This window comes from Schistocerca gregaria, chromosome 3 (genome assembly GCF_023897955.1).
Source record: "Schistocerca gregaria isolate iqSchGreg1 chromosome 3, iqSchGreg1.2, whole genome shotgun sequence".
Lineage (NCBI taxonomy): Eukaryota > Metazoa > Arthropoda > Insecta > Orthoptera > Acrididae > Schistocerca > Schistocerca gregaria.
The window spans coordinates 319,486,159-319,504,372 of NC_064922.1; the positions used below are offsets into that span (position 1 = coordinate 319,486,159).

The 18,214-nt window shown below is 40.7% G+C and overlaps 1 protein-coding gene across 1 annotated transcript in view; it reads left to right on the forward strand.

Annotated features, from left to right (window-relative positions):
- The first annotated feature begins 732 nt into the window (after nucleotides 1–732).
- LOC126354846 (uncharacterized) overlaps nucleotides 733–18,214 on the forward strand; it is a 69,293-nt gene continuing 51,811 nt past the window's right edge. The window contains exon 1 of the mRNA XM_050004828.1: nucleotides 733–914. Within this exon, the coding sequence (XP_049860785.1) occupies nucleotides 906–914 (9 nt within the window). The 5' untranslated portion in view covers nucleotides 733–905. The remainder of the gene's footprint in view (nucleotides 915–18,214) is intronic.

The following is an 18,214-nucleotide window of genomic DNA, read 5'->3' on the forward strand; positions in this document are numbered from 1 at the left end:
GGTAAGTAAATAGATTTTATTAATTAAATGTGACTACATTGTTAGCAGAGGTGATGAACGGACTGTTATGCATTAACAAAGGATGTAACATCAGTTAACTAAAATTCCCTTATGGTTTTTTTTCCATATGTTTTCAATATTATTGTTATTACTATTATTTGAGGGTATGCATCAACCGCCTTGCGCGTTCTATCAACGCAGACCAAACTGAATACGAAAGCAATTTCCTGCCATAATCTGAGTATTAGATATGTATAGGTATAGGTAGTTTCAAACAAAAATTATCTTGTGTACGAAACATTACAATAATTGGAAAGCTGCCTAACATGTTGTGGAGAAATGTAAATGCTCTGTACAATTAGTTTAAAAAATTGTATGTTCTGCACAAAACATTAAAATAATTGAAAAGGAGCAAACAGATAGTGGAGAAATGTAAATATTCTGTCCATCTACAATGTAACGTTCTTGGACCTACATGAAAAATACGATGATTGAAGTGCAGTTAACATCATCAAGAATAAAAAGAAATAAGCGTTTCGTCATCGTTTTTCTTACGACGCAACGTACATTATAATTCCAAAAGAACTACCAACAACATCGTAATGTATTCACCTCTAATAACGTTTATAAATATTGCCCCCGCGCCAAAATTGCAGAAGCGTATTCCCGTAAATAACACACTGTATCGAAAGTTGCGTAACGGCAGCTTAAGTATCTCTGAATTTCACAATCGATATCATAGAACACTGCTCAATGTTGTCAGCTGTTGCCGTTTCAAATATCACTGTGGCGCTGTCAAATGACATAAGTATCAAGTTAGTTGTGGGAATTTCGGCTTGACGGATTGAAATTTTCGCTTTCGTTACTGCAAATGCGAGCCTTTTCGTCACAGAAAAGGAAGAACCATGGAACAGGTAAGGAGTAATCCACATTTTATTCTTACGTGCAGCGTAGCCGCACAACAAGGTGTTGGGAACAATGAAGGCCGTAACAGTAGCAAAATGAAATTTAGGCGGCCGAAAGGTACCTGAAATTTTTCATTTTGTATAAAGGATAACGAGCAAATGAGCGAAACCGTCTCAGGGTGCCGTTATCTTGGGTTGTTCTTACGTAGTTTAATTTTATATAGACGCGGCGTAAAGAGTGAGTGAAAGTTATGAAGAATTGTTTTTCTGCTGCTGACTTCATTGTGTAATGAGCCTAGAAGAGGAATTTAATAGCTTGTAGTGAAATGTGTTGATCGTTGCATATAAGAAAGAAGAATGCAACAACGATACTTCTTGTTAAATGTCCGTAAATTAAGCGCATTGAACAGTGGTTCCCGATTATTGTGCCTTTGTAATAATTGTTGTTTTAGAAACGGAAAGGCCTGTCACATCCAGTACTATTTACTTGCCGTCTCAAGGAAACAAATCAAATAATTATACTTGTGTAGAATGCATTCTATGCAACTCTCAATTTCTCAGTTTCTCTCACATTAACTCTTCATTATTAATCGAGGGCAAAAAACATAGAGTAATTTTTCTACATTTTGTGAAGGAAACAAAGCATGTTTAGTGGTTTCTAAAACATGCCCGTAGAAATTGTCTTGAATCTCTTCCTTAAAAACAAAAATCAAACAAGAACCATGGATGATTGATTGAGTTGCCTTTTTATTTTTTTCAATAATAATAATAATAATAATAATTTATTATTACTATCGAAAACTGACTAAATCCTTGTTCTTGTTCTCTTTAGCTAACTGATATTGGGCTTCAGCATTCCAATACTAAAAGTCTATTGAAACTCGTGCAATTTTTTTTTTTTTGTGTGATTGATAAAACAAACTGTATCTTTTCCAAAAGCAAATACATCATGAAGTAGACAATCTTTCCAGTTTTCCTTCCTGTTCTTCTAGGCAATAATTCGGAATATTGGAGGCCACTCATTGTCTGGGAGTTCACAAATTTCTCTGTCAGTGCTACCTTCAACAGACTTTGGTGTAGTTTTAGTTATGCTCATGTTTATGAATCATAGTTGTAATCCCTCACTACCAGTCAGTCCGTAAAATACATATCATGACCATTGACATAATTGCATTTTATGTTAATCTTAGTACTTTTGATTTTGTATTTATATTGCCATTTTAGATATTTGACTATGGTGCATCTCCAGTTTCATGGGCTTTAGTTGCTACATTAAGTGATCTATTACTTCCTGTGTGTGTGTGTGTGTGTGTGTGTGTGTGTGTGTGTGTGTGTGTGTGTGTGTGTGTGTTTTAATTTATTGCCATTGGAAGTATCCAATTCCACCTGTCTCCTTTGACCCGTGGTGTAATAGTGCAGTGGTGTGTGATTTCAATATGGTGTGGTGTTTTTGAGTTTTGGGGTTTTGGTTTCGGTGATGTTTAGAGTGTTATGTAGGTATGTGAAGGTTGTGGTTGTGATTTTTTAATTTGTGGTTTGCTATTAGATATCGAGAGCTGCGATTGAGCTATGTGGGTCATAGTATACATCTGATTCCCTTTTTGTGAGTTGTAGGTGTTTTTTCCTTGCTATTGAGGGCCTCGTTTGAGCTATATGCAGGTCAAGGGAAATGTCCAACTCAGTTCTTTGGAATTGCATATGTTGTTTCTTTTTTTTTGTGTCGTGGGCCTGGTCTGAGCTGTACAGGTTGCATGAAGTGCACCATTTGTCTTGTGGCTGTAGCATTATGTAGTAAGTTGAGTTTAGCTTGTCCCTGACCTAAACCCCATATTTCCCACAGGTGTCCAATTAGTTTCATTGTATTGTTGTAGTGATACATTCATCTGTCATATTTATTTTTGTTAGAGTTTGTTGGCATGTATATGTAGTGACGATATTGTCACCATTTTGTATAGTACTGGTGACATCATGGATCAAAGCAGACATGTGGAATCAGGTGTTTCCCTAATGACTTTTTTTTTAATTTAAATTTTCGCTACTCTGTTAGTATTAAGAAAACTTCCTGCTCTTTTGTATGGGCTAAGGAGTTTTTGTTTGACCTCCAGTTATGGTATTACCACTCGCCGGGAAGAGTTAACCTTCACATGTGATACATCAATTCTAATACTGTTTGTTTCCAGTTTCTTCACATTTCCTCATAGCCACTGTGGTTTTGCTGCTTTGCAGTTCTTGATAATTTTGTTTGTGAGTTTTCCATTCATATCAAGTACATTCTTTTGCTTCCCTTTTTTGTTGATAAGATTAGAGCATTTTTTTCAGGTATGAAAGTCATTTTGTTCCATATTCCTTTTCTACAGTAGATAGCTTATAATGCTCTGAATAAAGCTACATAAGTGCTTTGTTTTAAGTAAAAACAGCTGCTCATTCATTTAAGAGAATGAACAGTGTTTTTTTTTCTTCGAATATACAGACAATATATATATTAATATAGAAGTAATTGCCATAATTATCAGACTACCACTAGTCTTAATTTGGTTTCAGTGTAGTACATAAAATAAGTCTGCATTGACTGTTTCAGCCTTTTGATGGTGTCTTAGATTATTGTAGATCCCTAAAAGCTCTCCTTCATGATGAAATTTATGTAAAAGTACGAGTGAGTGAATGAAGATATAAATTAATTCGTTCATTTATTTAAGTCGTCGGCCAATCTGAAGAACTTAAACAAAAATGCTGAGTGCTACTGGCAAATGTCTGCAATCATTGCACTGAATATTTACTCTGACCAGTCCTTTTTAGAGTATATAGACCTAAAGTTGACTTAGTTTGTTTATTTGTTTGTCCTTTGAGTACTCAGCACAACAGTCTAGGACATGTTAGATACTTTAAAAATATTGTATATTTTATACATAACTTAGGCACAATAAATAAAACACACACACAAAATTTTAGGCTTTCGCAACCGACGGTTGCTTCTTCAGGAAAGAGGGAAGGAGAGGGAAAGGTGAAAGGATGTGGGTTTTAAGGGAGAGGGTAAGGAGTCATTCCAATCCCGGGAGCGGAAAGACTTAAAAGACTTACCTTAGGGGGAAAAAAAGGACAGGTGTACACTCGGTGTTTGTACTGATTGATTTGATACTGCACTTCCTAACATCAAATGTGATGCGCTCATTTTAACTGACCGCAACACCACCTCTTATTATCATAGAACACACACATTGATTTTTTTACTGTGTTATTCATACACAGTTCTTGGAGCAATCCCTGAAAGTATATCACTTGACGAGCTATAGTTGGCAGGGTCATGTATGCATCTGCTGTAGTTGATAGAGCTACTGTTTTGAATTCCAGGAATTTGCTACCCTTGTTGTTGTTGTTGTTGTTGTTGTTGTTGTTGTTGTGGTCATCAGTCCTGAGACTGATTTGATGCAGCTCTCCTTGCTACTCTATCCTGTGCAAACTTCTTCATCTCCCAGTATGTACTGCAGCCTACATCTTTCTGAATCTGCTTAGCGTATTCACCTCACGGTCTCCCTCTACGATTTTTACCCTCCACGCTGCCCTCCAATACTAAATTGGTGATCCCTTGATGCCTCAGAACATGTCCTACCAACCGATCCCTTCTTCTAGTCAAGTTGTGCCACAAACTCCTCTTCTCCCCAATCCTATTCACTACCTCCTCATTATTTATGTTATCTACCCATCTAATCTTCAGCATTCTTCTGTAGCACCACATTTCGAAATCTTCTATTCTCTTCTTGTGTAAACTGTTTATCGTCCATGTTTCACTTCCATACATGGCTACACTCCATACAAACACTTTCAGAAACGACTTACTGACACTTAAATCTATACTCGATGTTAACAATTTTCTCTTCTTCAGAAACGCTTTCCTTGCCATTGCCAGTCTACATTTTATATCCTCTCTACTTTGGCCATCATCAGTTATTTTGCTCCCCAAATACCAAAACTCCTTTTCTACTTTAAGTGTTTCATTTCCTAATATAATTCCCTCAGCATCACCCGAATTAATTCGACTACATTCCATTATTCTCGTATTGCTTTTGTTGATGTTCATCTTATGTCCTCCTTTCAAGACACTGTCCATTCCGTTCAGCTGCTCTTCTAGGTCCTTTGCTGTCTCTGACAGAATTACAATGTCATCGGCGAAACTTATAGTTTTTATTTCTTCTCCATGGATTTTAATACCTACTCTGAATTTGTCTTTTGTTTCCTTTACTGCTTGCTCAATATACAGATCGAACAACATTGGGGAGAGTCTACAATCCTGTCTCACTCCCTTCCCAACAACTGCTTCCCTTTCATGCCCCTCGACTCTTATGACTGCCATCTGATTTCTGTACAAATTGTAAATAGCCTTTTGCTCCCTGTATGTTACCCCTGCCACCTTTAGAACTTGAAAGAGAGTAGTCCAGTCAACATTGTCAAAAGCTTTCTCTAAGTTTACAAATGCTAGAAATGTAGGTTTGCCTTTTCTTAATCTAGCTTCTAAAATAAGTCGTAGGGACAGTATTGCCTCACGTGTTCCCGTATTTCTACAGAATCCAAATTGATCTTCCCCGCAGTCAGCTTCGACCGGTTTTTCCAATCGTCTGTAAAGAATTCGCGTTAGTATTTTGCAGCCGTGACTTATTAAACTGATAGTTCGGTAATTTCCACTTCTGTTAACGCCTGCTTTCTTTGGGATTGGAATTATTATATTCTTCTTGAAGTCTGAGGGTATTTTGCCTGCCTCATACATTTTGCTTACCAGATGGTAGAGTTTTGTCAGGACTGGCTCTCCCAAGGCTGTCAGTAGTTCTAATGGAATGTTGTCTACTCCCGGGCCCTTGTTTTGACTCAGGTCTTTCAGTGCTCTGTCAGATTATTCACGCACTATCGTATCTCCCATGTCATCTTCATCTACATCCTCTTCCATTTCTATAACATTGCCCTCAAGTACATCACCCTTGTGTAGACCCTCTATATACTCCTTCCGCCTTTTTGCTTTCCCTTCTTTGTTTAGAACTGGCTTTCCATCTGAGCTCTTGATATTCATACAAGTGGTTCTCTTTTCTCCAAAGGTCTCTCCAATTTTCGTGTAGGTAGTATCTATCTTACCCCTAGTGAGATAAGCCTCTACATCCTTACATTTGTCCTCCAGACGTTCCTGCTTAGCCAATTTGCACTTCGTGTCGATCTCATTTTTGAGACGTTTGTATTTCTTTTTGCCTGCTTCATTTACTGCATTTTTATATTTTCTCATTTCGTCAATTAAATACAGTATTTCTTCTGTCACCCAAGGATTTCTACTAGCCCTCGTCTTTTTACCTACTTGATCCTCTGCTGCCTTCACTACTTCATCCCTCAAAGCAACCCATTCTTCTTCTACTGTATTTCTTTCCCCCATTGCTGCCAATTGTTCCCTTATGCTGTCCCTGGAACTCTGTACAACCTCTGGTTTAGTCAGTTTATCCAGGTCCCGTCTCCTTAAAGTCCCACCTTTTTGCAGTTTCTTCAGTTTTAATCTACAGGTCATAACCAATAGATTGTGGTCAGAGTCCACATCTGCCCCTGGAAATGTCTTACAATTTAAAACCTGGTTCCTAAATCTCTGTCTTACCATTATATAATCTATTTGATACCTTTTAGTATTTCCAGGGTTCTTCCATGTATACAACCTTCTTTCATGATTCTTGAACCAAGTGTTAGCTATGATTAAGTTATACTCTGCACAAAATTCTACCAGGCGACTTCCTCTTTCATTTCTTAGCTCCTATCCATATTCACCTAGTATTTTTTTTTTCTTCTCTCCCTTTTCCTACACTCGAATTCCAGTCACCCATGACTATTAAATTTTCGTCTCCCTTCACTACCTGAATGATTTATTTTATCTCATCATACATTTCTTCAATTGCTTCGTCATCTGCAGAGCTAGTTGGCATATAAACTTGTACTACTGTGGTAGGTGTGGGCTTCGTGTCTATCTTGGCCACAATAATGTGTTCACTATGCTGTTTGTAGTAGCTTACCTGCCTTCCTATTTTCCTATTCATTATTAAACCTACTCCTGCATTACCCCTATTCGATTTTGTATTTATAACCCTGTATTCACCTGACCAGAAGTCTTGTTCCTCCTGCCCCCGAACTTCACTAATTTCCACTATATCTAAGTTTAACCTATCCATTTCCCTTTTTAAGTTTTCTAACCTACCTGCCTGATTAAGGGATCTGACAGTCCACCCTCCGATCCGTAGAACGCCAGATTTCTTTCTCTTGATAACGATGTCCTCCTGAGTAGTCCCCGCCCGGAGATCTGAATGGGGGACTATTTTACCTCCGGAATAGTTTATCCGAGAGGACGCCATCATCATTTATCCATACAGTAAATCTGCATGCCCTCGGGAAAAATTACGGCTGTAGTTTCTACTTGTATTCAGCCGTTCGCAGTACCAGCACAGCAAGGCCATTTGTGTTACAAGGCCACATCGATCAATCATCCAGACTGTTGCCCCTGCAACTACTGAAAAGGCTTGTGCCCCTCTTCAGGAACCATACATTTGTCTGGCCTCTCAACAAATACCCCACCAACAGCAAGGTCTATGGTTCATGGGAGGGTTGCTACCCTCATTAACTTAAAAATATAGTGAATTATTGATTGCTGTTGATCAAGATCTATTGCAGGTGCCTTCAGTTGTCCCTGTTTTTCAGAAATATAGTTCTATATTGACTATGCCTTTCATGTGTCTCATTATTAGTGTGATTATATACCACTCAAAGGCTTGGTGGTAAAAAATGCTTCCTCACATATCAGTTTTTTTCCCCCTCCGCATTTTTGTAGCCTGAAACAAGGTTCGAGTGGATGTGCAACCAGATTGCAATCTTCCATCCATAATTTTTTAGCTGCATATTTACTTTCATTGGTGCTAGTCATGCTTTATTTTCTATTTCTCTTTACTCTTGTGCCATGACACCAAGTCAGCCAAGATCTCTCATCTTAAACCAATTCATTACTCCCTTCTTCCATTTCTTTATCTATTAAAGATGAGGATCAATCCATCAGTATAAATGGTGTGGATGCGTATATTTTGCCTCTAAATTCTGTAATAAATGCATTGATACCAAATGCATGAAGCTTGCCTCAGACCATAAATCGTCTTCTTTTGTTTTGCAAACTTTTGTCTCTCTTTTTTTTCTTCTTCACATGTGTTCAAAGTGATGAAGGTAAACTACTTCCTCGAGATCACCATGTCGGAACACGAAAAAAATATTCATATGTTCACTGTCATAATCATAATCGGTTGGTAAAGGTAACATGGTACAAAATGAATAATTACAGATGATGGGTAATAAATTTTGATGAGAGTACACTTCTAGTGTCTGGGGTCAACCTTGTGCAACAAAGCAAGACTTAACACATAATATTCAGTTTCACTGTGTGCTGTCTCTTTGATTTTGAATACACATTAGTTGGCGCATTGGGCTAACATTCGGAAGGAGGATGGTTCAAATCCCCATCTGGTCATCCAAATTTAAATTTTCTATAATTTCACTAAATTGTCTAGGCAAATGCTGGGATGGTTCCTTTGAAAAGGACATGGCTAGTTTCCTTCTCCATCCTTTTGTAATCCAAGCTGGCATTACAGTAGTGTTTGATTCCACACGTCCTCTTTTGATCCATGACGCCACAATTATGGCGGAAACAGCTACTGTCGATGTAAACAGAATGACAACAATGACATCGCTGCGTATACATGCCAATAAATGTGACAAAGACACAAGAACATCTCAGTCCAAAAATAAAATGAAACTAACGGGACAGCCACAAAAAATTGGGGGTTTAAGGTGGGGACAAGCTAAATATACAATAAAAAGACACTGTATGATCCCAAACAAATAAAACCCCCCAAAAATTAAATTACAACACACACACACACACACAATCTCCTAAACACCCACAACCTGCCATCATAAACCAACCCAATCCACCCAAATCACTCCCCCCCCCCCCCCCAAAAAAAAAAAAAAAAGTGAGAGAGAGAGAGAAACACAAATGTAAACCAAAATAAATCACCCAGTACAGAACAACAAAAACTGCAACCAAACTGGTCCTCTTCAACATAATCTATAACCCCCCCCCCCCCAACCCATAACCTGCCCCATTAACCCCACAACCAATACCAAGAACACCCACACACACCCAACCCCTTTAACTCACCACCCTCAGCCTATACATCCTCCCCTCAGCCCTCAACAAACACGAAAAATACAGTAATTCTCAGGGACGCTCTTCTGTCAGCAATACTGATCTAAAGGAAATTGGAGGTTGGAAGAGTGCCTTTTTCTCTCTCTATAACAGATTTAATTGCTGCTCAAAACCCCTCTATCATGTTAGTACAAGCCTCAGTTTCATAATCATTAAACTCAATACTATGATTAACTACTAAATAATTATAACTCCTCTTCCCATATCCCTACAAGATGAAAATGCATCAGAAACTATAGTGCTATCCTCCTCAGTATATTCCTCAACCAAACTCACCAGTTCCTTCTTACTACAAACTTGTAAAACCCTAAAAACACAATCAGCATACATAATCCTTCCCCCTCAAAGAGAGAGAGAGAGAGAGAGAGAGAGAGAGAGAGAGAGAGAGAGAGAGAGAGAGAGAGAGCAGTCCCCCATACCAACAGACCAACCCAAGAACTGCCCCTCCCTACTTCCTCTTATCAAACTGTGTTTCATCAATTTCAGCAATCACTGCTGGCTTACCCAACTTTCCCCTATACTTGACATACTCTTCAAACCTCTCGACAAAATGAAAACCAATCCAAAACAGTTCTCTCACTCACGCCAGTCCCATGCACACAGAAACTTACAGAAGACCTATATCAAAAATAATAAGTGAGCAGGACAACATCTGTCATGGCCACTCTAGATTTCTCGAACCAGGCACCATATCTAATCAACTCCAGATATTATCACACTGACAACACATATAAGCACCCTGGTCCAAGCTACTAGAACTCTCATCAACCTCATGTTATTGCCACAAATGACACACCTAACATACCAGCAATAAGACCGAACATCAGCAGAAAATGTGTGACAGACATGACATTACTGCTCATCTCGGAACATAATTATATGCACATGGGCTTCACTGGCACATCTATACCTAACAAAAAAGCCATAAAACAAATTAAGACTTCTTTCCGCACAACAAACACCTAACTAATAAGACCTAAAAAAAAAAATGCCAAACACATAAATAAAATAAATAAAAACCTTAATAACTCACTGAAAACTTTTCCACAATCCACGTAACTGTACCAACTACCTAAACTCAAAGCCATGTTAGCACAATTGCAACAAAAACTCAAATGAACCCCATATGACACATTAAACTCAGCACCTACACATACATCACCAGAGAGCACCATCAAACAAAATGACATGGCAACTACAAACACAATAATCTCGAAATCTCTGCATCATGGTGAAGTCACACACAACACCACCATTATGTCACGGGTCAAAGGAAATGCGTGGAATTGGACCCTTCCATTGACCCTTTAAGCTTGTGCTCCATCTATAATGACTCCATAGTCTGTAGGAAGTGTAACTCTTTAATGTTCCTTCCTTTCTTTCTTTACTACCCATCATTTGGTAATTATTACTTTCTTTCTCTCTGGTGATAAACTGGTCATAGTAAAAGTCCTGTTTTCAAGTAATGACTTAAAACAATATTAGTATCGATGTGATTGTTCAGTGCCACATAATGCAAATTCAAGGTAAACTGAATTTCAGCACCAGCAGATTCAGGAGAAATTAGGGATACATTCATATGATTAAATTTTATGAGCGTTGTTTTTTCAACATACTCCTGTGATTTCTCTCTTGAACTGTTTAATTGTTTGTTCCTATATTTTCTACTAATTTAGGAAATGATTATTAAATTTATTTGCCACTTGTAGCTCATAATTTACAGCCCTTCCACTTTATTCGGTAGTGATGTTATACTGTTCTGGGGCTGGTTGTCCTGTGTCTTGTTTCACTACTTTCCATGTAGCCTGAAGTCTGTTGCTAGAATTACTGATTTCTGATGTAATGTGCATGTTTCTTGATTTTTTTTCAATAATTTCCATAATAATTTTGAGTAATTTTTGTAGTGTGCAACTATTGCAGGATCTCTGCTTGCTCTTGTTGTTTGATTTGATTTATACAGGGAGGCAAAAACAACAATTGTCTTAGCTCACTGTTGTCCACACCAAAATTGAGCCTGTTGTGGAGTTTTGCTCCCTGTAAGCCTAGTAAAGTCACACGGTAATTTTTAGAAGTAGTAGGAGACCCTTTACTAGTTCCTTATTAGTCACAGTTTCTTCAGGCTCTACCTACCCCAATATTCTGTGTCTTTTGCTCACAAGAGCTTCACATTGAAAAACTAGATTTGGTGTAGTTTTATTCTCCTCACTTCATAGTCTACATTTTGTGACTTCTTCCTCTACTCATTGTGTGTACATGTTTTTTAAAGTTTCCATGGCGAGTCATGAGTCCTGCCATGAGTTTAATCTGTTTCCTCTTCAAATTCAGGATTAACAATTTTTTCTTGAAACATGGCCAGTATTATCAGCTTGTTTATTGCCACGAAGTCCATAGTAGTATTAGGTATCCTTGTTGCTTTTCCCTAGTCTCCCAAGGGCTTCATGCCATCTTGCAATGATCTTTGATGTTGTTGCAAAGGCTGATAAGAGTTTTGAGAGCTTCTTGGCTGTATGAGTACATGTAGATGCTATGATCCATTTAGCACCTATACAAAGTCTCCTTGATAGCGAAATTTCTCTCTGAAGTACTATGGTCAGCTTCCCTGGAGAGACTGCTCTTTGTAGTCTACGTTGTATCTCACATACCGCCCCCCACCTCCACCCCCTCATCCTTCCCAGGGGCTCATGGTTCTTTCATGAGTTCATGCGCGTCACACATCGGGCCTCGAGCTATTGCAGCCTATTCTTCCTTCCCTGGCTTCATTTCCTTCACCTACCCCTCCTTCCCTATTCTTGCGCTCCTCCCCACTGCCCCCTCCTTCCCCTCTTTTGGTGTTCTGATTTATGTTGATCTAGCTATCCACGTGGTTCCCTGTATTGCTTGCCATTTTGTTCCTCCTGCCTGTTGTCTTTCATCCTTTCTGGCGACTTAGGTGCCCACTTGAGGTTTGTCCTCCACTTCTAAATTTTCTGTTTGTAGTGTGAGCCATTCGGGGAAGAAACCCTTCCTAGTTCTACAGTGTGGATTCCTCCCCCTCCCCCCTTTCCCTCTTCCTTCCCCGGCGTAGCCCCCATCCACCTTGTTAGGTCACCAGCACAGCTAGCCAATCTATGTGGTGGGGCTGTTATGTACCCATCTGGCACAGGGATCACACTGCTGATCCCTGAACTGTTCCCTCCCCATGTATGCCAAGGAGTGGTTGCTTGTCTTCCCAGAGCATTGGAACTCCTGGCAACAGCTGACATGCCAGGCAGCCCTTGCTGTGGCTGGGTGATTCCCATGGGGGAGCCAGTGATTGGAGTGGGTGGTATTAGGGAGGATGCTTGGCACATGAAGCTTATCAAGCTGCGAAAATCTGGCTGTTCCCAAACAGCCTACTCTTTGAATGATAAAGGATCACTGAATGCTGCTTCACATGCCCCAGCAGCCTTCCCTTCCATAGCTACACCATTTGAGGGAGGCCAGGCTCACTGTCTTGGAGTGAAACACTTTCTCTGCCACCTCATCTGTTCGAGGATGGATGGGGACACATTAACCGCCACATAGCCATTGTTTTTGTGGAGAATATTGAGGACAAGTTTGGTGAAGTGGAATGTTCAAGTAAGATGTGGTTAGGCTCCCTGTTGATCAAAGCTTCTTTTGCCACCCAATCTGCAGCCCTTCGTGCTTATGATCCTCTTGGCAACATCCTAGTGTTTGTTACCCCTCAGCAATATCTTAATATGGTCCGGGAAGTGATTTTTCACAGGCACCTCATCTTGCAAACTGATGAGGAACTCCAGGCTAATCTGGAGCAATGCAGCATACATTTTGTTCGACATGTGCAGAAGGGTTGCAGAGACAACTGCACTGATACCAGTGCCTTCATTCTGGCTTTTGAAGGAGATACCCTCCCAGAGAAAGTCAAGGTTATGTGCTACAGATGTGACATGAAGCCATACATCCCACCACTCGTGAGGTGCTTTCAGTGCTTGCGTTTTGGGCACGTCTTGTCGCTCTATGGCAGACCATGTGTGTGGTGACTGTGGACACCCACTCCATAGGGAAGCCCTTGCGTTCCGCCACAGTCAGTTGTCATGACCATTACTCCCTTCGCTCGCCAGGTTGCCCAGCTAACAAGAGAGAAAAGAAGATCCAAGAGTACAAGCATCTGGATCGCCTGTCTTATGCTGAGCATTGCCAAAAGTATGAGACACTCCATCTGGTGTCACTCTCCTCAACTTTTTCCTGTGTTACAACCTTTCTCCCTCCTCCCTCTTCCTTACCCCAGTCCCATACCTCTATCCCTTCCCCCTCCCCTACTGTTCCCATGACCTCCCCTCAAGGAGCTGCTCCCTCTGCCTGGCTGAAGAAGTGGCCCCTGGCTTTGGCATCTAGCTCTCCCAAGGGACCCCTCTCCCAGCGTCTCTCAGGCCAGAAGCCTACTACCACAACTCGACTCGGCTATGAGATGCACCATCTGTGTGCCCCAAAGTGAGGAGGAGGAGAAGGAGAAGAAGAAGAAGAAGAAGAAGAAGAAGAAACATAAGTCCCAGGACAAGGCCGCCTGGTACCCCTGGAGGCACAATCTCCCCCCTTGTAACCTGACTCTGGCATCTTATTTATGGATGTCAACCCATCCTTGTCAGTGACAACACTGACTGCGTGACATGACCTCCTCCTCAGCTTCTTTATGCGTAACCTGGACTCTCACCACACAATAATCCAGTGGAAGGGCAATGAATACTATTACCACCTAGCAGAAATATGTCATCTTGTTTCCTTCTGTTCTGCATTTTGTCTTGGACTTCAAGAAACACACTTCCATGATGTCACTCTCCAACATTTCGTGGTTATCGAGCATTCTGTTGGGACTGTGCCGACCCTGGGATAGCATCTGGAGGGGTTTGCACCTTGGTTCGCTCTGATGTCATTAGTGTCTGGATCCCCCTTTGTACCAACCTGGAAGCAATAGTAGTTAGAGTGCAATAGACTACAGCCATCACCATTTGCAATGTCTACCTCCCTCCATGTAGGCCACTTCCTTATGTTGAACTGTCTACCTTATTACAGAAACTCCCACCCCCATTTCTCCTCTTCCGGTACTGCAATGCACATCATCCCCTGTGGGGGAGTGCCACTTCAACAGGTAAGGGTCTCCTAATTACCAACTTATTACAGATTTTCATTTGTCTCCTCAATGACAGTTCCCGCGATCTCATGATCTGCTCCCCTGATCTTGCAGCTTGGTCACTCCATGATGGACTTTGTGACAGAAACCACTTTCCAGTTATTCCATCATTCCCCTGCCACAACCAGGCAGACAGGTCCCCACATTGGGCATTCTGCAAGGCCAAGTAGCATTTGTAGACTTAGAGATAGCTTTTGGCAATGTTGACTGGAATACACTTTCAAATTCTGAAGGTGGCAGGGGTAAAATAAGGGAGCGAAAGGCTATTTAAAATTTGTATGGAAGCCAGATGGCAGTTAGGAGTAAAGGGGCATGAAAGGGAAGCTGTAGTTGGGAAGCAGGCGATACAGAGTTGTAGCCTATTCCTGATATTATTCAATTTGTATATTGAGCAAGCAGTGGAGGAAACAAAGGAAAAAATTGGAGTCAGAATTAAAATCAATGGAGAAGAAGTAAAAACTTAGGGGTTTGCCAATGACATTGTAATTCTGTCAGAGACAGCAAAGGACCTAGAAGAGCAATTGAACGGAATGGACAGTGTCTTGAAAGGAGGATGTTAAGGTGAACATCAAAAAAAGCAAAACGAGGATAATGGAATGTAGTCAAATTAAATCAGGTGATGCTTAGGGAACTAGATTAGGAAATGAGACACTCGAAGTAATAAATGAGTTTTGCTATTTGGGAAGCTAAATAACTGATGATGGTCAAATAGAGAGGATATAAAATGTAGACTGGCAATGGCAAGGAAAGCATTTCTGAAGAAGAGAAATTTGCTAACATCGAGTATAGATTTAAGTGTCAGGAAGTCTTTTCTGAAAGTATTCATATGGAGTGTAGCCATGTATGGAAGTGTAACATGGACGATAAATAGTTCAGACAAGAAGAGAACAGAAGCTTTTAAAACGTGGTGCTACAGAAGAATGCTGAAGATTAGATGGGTAGATCACGTAACTAATGAAGAGGTACAAATCAGAATTGGGGAGAAGAGAAATTTTGTGGCACAGCTTGACTGTTGTTGTTATGGTCTTCAGTCCAGAGACTGGTTTGCTGCAGCTCTCCATGCTACTCTATCCTATGCAAGCTTCTTCGTTTCCTAGTACCTACTGCAACCTACATCCTTCTGAATCTGCTTATTGTATTCATCTCTTGGTCTCCCTGAGGTGCTGAGGAAAATTAACCCAAATAAAAACATTATTGTTCTTACTGCAGATAATGGTAGTACCACCGTCATATTGAAGAGGGATGACTATCATGGAGAGGTCAATGATATTTTGGTTTCCTCCAATAACAAAAAACTTCAGAAGGATCCCACTATGAAGATGTTAGAAATAACCAATCAACTGATGAAAGAGTCTTCATTCTCCTCCAACAATAAGAAGATGACACTTTCGTAGTATGGACATATGGAGCAGAGGAGTTGGGTACCTTTCTGATACATCTAAATAGCAGTAATCCAAAAATATAATTTACTGTGGAGACAGAGAGTAATGGGCAATTAAATTTTCTGGATGTGTGTGTGATTAAATGACGGGATGCAACGTTGGGCCATAAGGTATATAGAAAGGCCATACATTCTGATCGTTATCTGCATAAAGATTCAAACCACCACTATACACAAAAAAGCGGTGTAATAAAAACCTTGATAGACAGGGCGTACAAAATTTGTGAACCTTTTATTTAAAAGATGAGAAATTTGTGAATCTGTTTATAGATTGACTGGGCACTTCGCTCTAGGCAGAGAATCAGGAGCAACAATGAAGAACAGCCACCCTATGGTAAGGTTTTTCTTGTGTCCATTATTCAGGACACAGGTCAAATTTCCCTCCAGGAAAATAAGTGTATTTTAAGATCGGCAAAAGATGCATGACATTCTTTGGCTACACTGGGGGTATATAAAATTCCTTGTAGATGCGGACGTGTTTATATCGGTACAACGAAGAGGAGTGTTAAACACATCTTGTTGAACATAAGAGGAATTGCTGCCTGGCTCACAGGGATAAATTGGCTGTAGCAGAACATGTTCACCAGGAAGGTAATCATGAAATAAAATTCAGCGAGACGAGCATTATATCTTAAACCTCACATTATTATGCGCACATGTATAGAGACGCTATTGAAATTGATAAACACCGTAATAATTTTAACAGGAGAGAATAAGGATGTCGGCATTTTATCAGAAACATGATGATCGATTACTTTCAGTCGAGAATGTTGGTATTACCACAAACAGTATCATAGCTGACACCACATGATGCTCAGTGGCACCCTCCTCACTGGCTTAAAAGTCAGCGCTTCATTGAGTTCTGCTTGCAGTTCGCCGCTTTACATCGGAGGATGTCTCCCGTAGTGGAGACAAAACTACAGGGGGGGAGTTATATACATTGACCACAGCCCATCAGCCTGGAAGTTTTAACTAGAGATATTAAGTTACTGCTCTGAAGTAATTTGTTCTGTGCCGATTTGTACCAGCAGTTTCAACATATGCAGTACATTCTTTGACGCTACTTGTTGTCAGTAATTATACCTCATTTTAATCAAATTCACTTTGCGATAAAACATTGTATTTTCACAAAAAGTAACTTTAGAACCTGCACCATTTTGTAGCATTACTACTACCCTTTTAAGTACATAGCATACTGAAGACAGTGCGAAACCATACTACTGGTGGAGGTGGAGGTATAGCATAAGCGAAATATTATATTACAACTAAATATTACACACTTATGTGTATAAATAGCTTGATTACATTTTTGCCCTCCACACTGGCCTCTAGCACTAAATTGGTGATCCTTTGATGCCTCAGAACATGTGCTACCAACGTGCTAGTCAAGTTGTGCCTCAAATTTCTCTTCTCCCCAATTCTATTCAATAGCACCTTATTAGTTACCTAATCTACTGACTTAATCTTCAACCTCCCCCCTCCCCCCCCTGCCGGTTCGGGGGTTAGAATAGGCCTGCAGTATTCCTGCCTATCGTAAGAGGCGACTATAAAGCGTGTCAAACGTTTCGGCCTATATGTGATGGTCCCGTCTCGGGTTTGACCTCCATGTTTCCAAATTCTTCCGAAGAGAGAGCCAGTTGGGGAAGAGCGCCTTACATGGTGCATTGTGTTTGTCGTGCATTGAGACCATTAGCCAGCTTTCTTGTCATTGCATTGCAGTCCCGCTCGTTCTCCATCTCTTGGGCAAGAATGCATTCGTGGGTGCAATTTCTACCATGCACTGTGCTGTGTTGCTTTCTGTGGAGATGACACCCATGGACTTCCTTGCACCTAATATCCAGCACGGTAGCCAGTTCATTGTGTGGGGCTGCCATGTACCCTGTTGGTTGTAGTCTCCTGACAACACTTGCGCCGTTAACTCCCCACGTATGCCGAGGAGTAGATGCCTAACTTTCTGGGGCATCGGGACTCCCGGCAATGGCCATCCTTCCAGGTGGCCCTTGCTGTGGCTGGGTAGCGCCCATGGGGAGGGCCCTTGGTCGGAGTGGGTGGCATCAGGGCGGATGACCCGCAATGAAGTGTGGTACATCATCTTTTGCTGGTGGCCAGCTGCCAGCAGCATCTAAATGTTCCAGGGGTCACTTTAATGCAAACACGTATGACCCCAAATCGTTTCCCTCCCTGGCCACACCATGGGAGGAGCGCAAGTCTGAGGATGGCAGTGTAGCTTATTTACCCCAATATCTAGTATGTATGAGAGCTGATGGGGAATCCTTTGCTTCATGAAGCCTCAGTTCTTTGTAGAGCATTTAGAAGACAAGTTTGGCGAAGTGGAGGGCTTGTTCAAAATGCACTCTGGTAAAGTTCTGATAAAAACAGCTTCCTCTGCCCAGTCACGAAGGTTACTCGCTTGTAACAAGTTGGGGGATGTTTGTTAC